The sequence below is a fragment of the Cucumis melo genome, chromosome 11 (genome assembly GCF_025177605.1).
Source record: "Cucumis melo cultivar AY chromosome 11, USDA_Cmelo_AY_1.0, whole genome shotgun sequence".
Classification (NCBI taxonomy): Eukaryota; Viridiplantae; Streptophyta; class Magnoliopsida; order Cucurbitales; family Cucurbitaceae; genus Cucumis; species Cucumis melo.
This window is the reverse complement of record NC_066867.1, coordinates 25,716,589-25,723,022: the sequence shown is the minus strand read 5'-3', so window position 1 is coordinate 25,723,022 and position 6,434 is coordinate 25,716,589. Positions and strand designations below refer to the sequence as shown.

Genomic DNA, 6,434 nt, shown 5'->3' with positions numbered 1-6,434 from the left:
GATCAAAGTCTGCAAACTAAAAAATATAATATAAGATAATCTATTGAGAGCATAAAGATGATGTCATTTTTTTAAGATTTTTAAATGCAAACTAAAAAATAAAATAAAAGATTTCTTATAAAAGATTTTTTATAAAAGATCTTTCGAAGATTTTAATGATCAAAATCTGAAATAATGACTGAGATTTTGTAAACTATTTAAAAATTAATTTTAAAAATATCAAGATACTAACAACATTTAAAAATTTAATTATTTTAAAAAAATAAAATAAATTTAATTTAATTTCCAGCATCTAAAGCCTATTACACAAAATATTTCAGCACAAACAAAAAAAAAAAAAAGTTAAGCTAAACAAATACTTGTAATTACTGTTTTTTTATTTTTGTTTGTTTGTTTTCAAGCTAAGATAGTCTTAACAAAACTAATTGGGATAGATTTTCATCGTTTTGGATGTCTTGAGTGAAAATTACTTATCTCTTGGTGATATTTGGCAAGTTGTATGGTGTAGATACATTAGATGCTAACTATGGTTCGATAGATTGCACCCCAAAAACTCTACTAGAACAATAAGAAGTCTCAATCAAATAATTCTTGCCATCACTATACTTTTCTCGTCTCTCCATAAATCTTCTTCTTACCTTCTTCAACAAAATGAAAACAACATTTGTCTTACGATGATAAATTTTATAGTTCTTCTTAGAAGAATTGTGTGAGGAATTGAGTTTTTATTGAACTTTGTAAATGGATGTAATGTGCGTAGAGGAATTAAGTTTTTATTGAAATTCATAGATGAAGATATCAGAAATTGGCATAGTCACAAGGGCTAAATATATAACGTTTGAAAAAAATTGTGAGTTGATAACAAATTTGTAGATATAAATTCAAAGAAGTATAATATTAGGAAGAAAAGATTTAACTAAATCTCAATTTTTAAAAAGAAAGAAAAGAGATTTACTAAAATAGCTGCAATTCTCCCAAGGGTATTTTAGGTTTATCAATAAGTGAAATCCTCTGTAGTTTTTCGTTTTTTTTTTTTTTTTTTTTTTTTAATTACTCTTTTGGCATTTTCTAAAGCCAAACCCTAAAATTGGCCCTCTATACCAATTTCCCAAATGAAAAAAAAAAAAAAAAAACAAATAATAAAGAAATGTCTTCAAACTAAACGCCTCGTTTCTGTTTCTGGGCCATTCGATTTGCCTGGCCCAATTATCAATAGAGCCTTATCGAGATGGGCCCAAAATTCAAACTGGGCCTCCCAATCTCCACCGACCCAAAAAGGAAACGACATCGTATCCAATCACATTTTTGGAAGTACGATATATAATATAAATAACAGGGAGTATTCCTAAACGGCGAATTTCTTGCGCCTTACTCTAATCTCCCATCGTTCAGCCTTTTGCTTTCTGCTGAGAGAAGGAAGAATCAGAAACCAAGAATGGCGGCCTCGGCTATGGTTCTCGACCCCAAATCCTCATTGGAGCCACCGGCATCGTTCCCCTCGATGAGATCTGATCTCCAAGGCTTGGCGGAACAGTCCTCCGACGAGGATGACCTCTACAGCCGTCTAAAATCGTTGCAACGTCAGCTGGAGTTCATCGACATTCAAGAAGAATACGTGAAGGATGAACAGAAGAACTTGAAGCGCGAGCTTCTACGAGCACAGGAAGAGGTTAAGAGGATACAGTCGGTGCCTTTGGTAATTGGCCAATTCATGGAAATGGTGGATCAGAATAATGGGATTGTTGGATCCACCACTGGTTCTAATTATTATGTTAGGATTCTCAGTACTATTAATCGCGAGCTTCTTAAACCCTCTGCCTCTGTCGCTCTGCACCGTCACTCTAACGCTTTAGTTGACGTTTTGCCTCCTGAGGCCGACTCTAGTATATCTCTGCTTAGCCAGTCGGAGAAGCCTGACGTGACCTATAATGTGAGTTTTATATCATCTTGTTTTCCTATGTTGTTCGAATTTGAATAATGATGCTAATTCCGTCGTTCTTGGGGTGTATTCTTTTGCTAATTGGAATTAGGGTTTAAGTGTAATCGAGTCTTCTTGTTTTGGTTTCAATCCTTGTTAAATTGGTTAGCGTCTTGTTCCTAATTTAGACTTGAAAGGGGCTTAGATTGTTTTTTCGAAGCAATTGTTGACCATACGACGGATTTTTTTTTATGAAATCTGATAATACTTCTTGGTTCTTTCGTTTTAATCGAAATTTTCTTTCCTAGGAAGATTAATGTCATTCATGACGTTTAGCATTGTTTCCCTTGGATTTAAATGTGTATTTTAGATTGAATATTTAAAATTTCTTGATGAATGCATTTTCCCCATTAATAGAGTTAGATAGTCTCGACCTTATGGCAAAATTCACTTTATTAGTTCTCTATTTCTTAACGTGAGTTTGAGGTTGATGACTTCGATGTAGCTGATTGAACTTCATTTCCTCCGACTTGATGCTAATACTTTCTCATAGCATGTTTCCTCGAGGAGCGTTTATGCAAAGAAGGCTGGAGATTTGCTCACTGTTTTTCTCTTCATTTTCTTTTAAAATCATTTCTAGGATATTGGCGGATGTGATATTCAAAAACAAGAAATTCGTGAAGCGGTAGAGTTACCCCTTACTCACCATGAACTGTACAAACAAATTGGAATTGATCCTCCTCGTGGTGTTTTGCTTTACGGACCTCCTGGTACTGGTAAAACAATGCTTGCCAAGGCTGTTGCTAATCATACAACTGCCGCCTTCATAAGAGTTGTTGGGTCTGAATTTGTTCAGAAGTATTTGGGTGAGGTAAGCTTGAAGTTTCCTATGTCGTTTTGTTTGTAACTTCTTTTAGTTGTTCATTTTCTAACTCTTGTACAAGAAAAAATTCATGACAATCTTTACATGAGTTCTCACTTTAATCTTGGTTGTTTGTGAAAACTAGCTATTGATACTACTTGATTTGGGTTCTTGATCTCAGTTTCAAATTCAATGTTGTTCAGGCATTGAAAATTCAGTTATTGCTGTAGATCGTTTCTTGGGAATGACTTATTTTCCCTCGTGCTCACCTTTCAGGGTCCACGTATGGTCCGTGATGTTTTCCGTCTTGCTAAGGAAAATGCCCCTGCAATTATCTTTATTGATGAAGTTGATGCTATAGCAACAGCTCGATTTGATGCCCAAACAGGAGCTGATAGAGAAGTCCAGCGTATTCTCATGGAACTTCTAAATCAGGTATTAATATCTATGATATACATAATGTCATCCAATTTCACAAGGGTATGATCAATGGCTCCTAATGTGGGCACTGTTGATAATTTTGTGAAGTTAATTGAAGTGGAATTCTAAATCTTCTATTTTAGCTAAACAATAATTTTTTTATGACTACTTGGTCGTTTAGTTCTTTACTTGATTTTATTTTTGGTAGATGGATGGGTTCGACCAGACAGTGAATGTTAAGGTCATCATGGCAACCAATAGGGCTGATACATTGGATCCTGCCCTCTTGCGTCCTGGAAGACTTGACCGAAAGATAGAATTCCCTTTACCGGATCGCCGACAAAAGAGGCTGGTATTTCAGGTAAATCTTATACATAGTTTATTTTAAACTCAATTTTTTCCCTTGTCATATAGCAGCAGTTGTTTCTAGTTTATTTTAAGCCCATTTTCCCTATTCAGATCTTCCTAGTTAGGGGAAATAACATAGACAAGACATCTATAGTTTTGGCTATTTATGCCTTGAGATTTACATTTTGCTTCTTGAGTTCTTGCTACATGTCAATTTTAGATAATGAGTCATATTTGTTCACGATTTTCTTGTAGGTTTGTACTGCCAAAATGAACTTGGGTGATGAGGTGGATCTTGAGGATTATGTTTCTCGCCCAGACAAAATCAGTGCTGCTGAGGTTAGTCATTGAAATGATAATGTGTGTTGTGTGTACTTTAGTTATCATCAATTGACGAAAGTATAGTAGAACTGAATGTAGTGGGGAGTTCAATAGTTTTGTTGGTTTTCTAGTTTCTTTAAATGCATACATTGTCCTTGAATCCTCTATAGGGGTTAGTGTCTTGTATTGAATACTTTTGAATTGTAATAAAATCCTTCAGATGATATATTATGACTGACGTAGTGAGTTGTGTATGTAGTTATCATCAGTTTAAGAAAATATATTTTGCAGTTAGTTTAATGTTTTGGTTAATTTCATTTTAGTTTTTAAATGCATACTTTGACATCAAATCCTCTGTAGGGGTTAGTCTTTTGTATTGAATACTTTTGAATCATAATAAAATCCTTCTGATGATATTTCTTGGACAACACCCCCCGAAAATCTCTTTTTCTTTTGTTTTTTCTTTCCTTTTTTTTTTTTATCAACGCAGTACAAGAACTCTGATAGGCCTCAACCTCAATTTTATTTATCAACAGCCGGGGAAGGATTTGAGAGCTCCCCAATCTCTCCACACTTCTCTATTGAGAATTCCACATAAAATAGTTAAGGAAAAAGATGCCCTCCCCTTACCACACTAGTCACCTAAATAGACAAACACATAAAGAGAATTAACAGATTACTTAGCCCCACTCTAACAAACACATTCCTAAGGGCCCACACAAATGAAATTACCAACTAACTCGATCACTATTTCTTCTTCCCACTTTTATTCCTACGTGAATACATCTTTACTATTAGGGGGTCTATCAAACTCTTCTTCTCTACCTACTAGGCCTTGAACCTATGAACAGAGGATTTGACTTAGGGTCCCTTCTAAGCCAAGAAGCTACATGACCATTTGGAGAGCGTGGAAGAAGTCAATACTGAAAAGTTACTTTTTATCTTTTATTTTACTTATTATTTGTTTTCTCCTGATCTTAAAACTTATTACATAACCCTGCCTTGCAGGGTGCTAATTAAATACTGCATTTCATCCATTTCTAGTTTACTTTCTTTAGTCTCATTACCTTGCCGGCATCCCATCTGAGTCTGACCACTCAGGCCCCTAGCCACTTTTAGGAAAAAGAAACGAGAGGGTGGAGCTGTTAACTTATATGGGAAGGAAAGTTCAGGGATGGTAGGAGTGAAAAATCATTTAAATTAATAAACAAGCATTTTACACATGGAGTTGTGGAAAAAAAGTTGATGTAGTAAGGATTAGAGTAACTTATGGTATATTGGTCAAATCTTTGATTGACTAGGATTAAGATTAGTTTTCTTGATTGTTTAGGATTAGCTTCTAATCCTCCCACATCAAAAAGTGGAGTGAGGATGTGCTTATCTTTTAGAGGATGCTGGTCCTCACTCAAGTCGTCAGGGAAAATTTAATTAGTTGCCTTCTAGGCTTCTGGTACATTAACTTCAATGGCTATAACATGACCTTATATGAACATGATTTGTTCTACAAACTTCAATTGCAACTACAAAATTTCCACAGTTTTTTTTCCCTCGGCTTTAGTTTGTTCAACATTTGCTGATAATAAGATGTGATGGCTAACTGCAGATTGCTGCTATCTGCCAAGAGGCAGGGATGCATGCGGTTCGCAAGAACAGATACGTGATACTCCCCAAAGATTTCGAGAAGGGATACAGAACCAACGTGAAGAAGCCTGACACAGACTTTGAATTCTACAAATGATTCCCAGAGGTGGAAGTGAAATCTCAGTACTGTCTTTGTCGATACAATCGTAATTATAGATTCCTTCCCCTCACACACAGATTGCAGTTACAGCAACTTCTAGATCGAAGTTTATTTGTGCTTCGAATAGAGCTGTGGGTCGGTAATTTTCCTTGTATCACTCTGTTATTCTATTTTCGCATAATTTAGAATGCTAGCCTTTCCGACATTGTTGCTCAAACCTTGAATTGTTTTGTACTGGCCTGCTCTAGTCTCTATCCAAGCACTGAAAAGGTTGTTTGTGTAACTCGGAAAATAGAACGTTCTTGAATTTGTCTGGCTGGGTTCAGTTCTAATGATGCAAACTAAATCTCTCTTTGTTTGAGCCCATGGAGAAAAATGTACTGCTGACTTATCGTTTGTTTGTTTATATCTTTTGCTATCGAGTCTGCTGCGCAGGCTGCATGAGGATTAAACTTTGATGGGAACCTTCTGCTTTCAATTTCAATTTAAAATTGACGAAATGTTAGATCTCAAAATAGAAACATCGAAGAAATGTTGATCTCAATATTATATTGCTTTTGAAAAAAGAAAAAACAAAAGCAAAATGATATTTACATTGACAAATAAGCATTTTACCCATAATAATTTATGTTATATTAATGTTCACATTATATGCAATTTGCTTGTTATGTTGAGATCGAAACTATGGATGTGTTGTGTGGAGGTGGAGATTGTTGATTCAAACTCAATATCTTGTGGGCTCTTCCTTTCGAGCTTTCTATTGTTCCGTTGGAGGGCGCTTTGTATGTTTTGTCTACACAACTCATAGGTAAAAGATCCTCGTG

General features: G+C 35.2%; 1 protein-coding gene across 1 annotated transcript; it reads left to right on the top strand.

The window, feature by feature from the left end:
* The first annotated feature begins 1,351 nt into the window (after positions 1-1,351).
* LOC103496251 (26S proteasome regulatory subunit 6B homolog) lies at positions 1,352-6,016 on the top strand. Its single transcript, XM_008458032.3, has 6 exons — positions 1,352-1,930; positions 2,559-2,789; positions 3,057-3,215; positions 3,409-3,561; positions 3,804-3,887; positions 5,473-6,016. Exons 1-6 carry the CDS (start codon positions 1,436-1,438, stop codon positions 5,605-5,607), a joined length of 1,257 nt encoding a protein of 418 aa, XP_008456254.1. The 5' UTR covers positions 1,352-1,435; the 3' UTR covers positions 5,608-6,016.
* Positions 6,017-6,434: the final 418 nt, after the last annotated feature.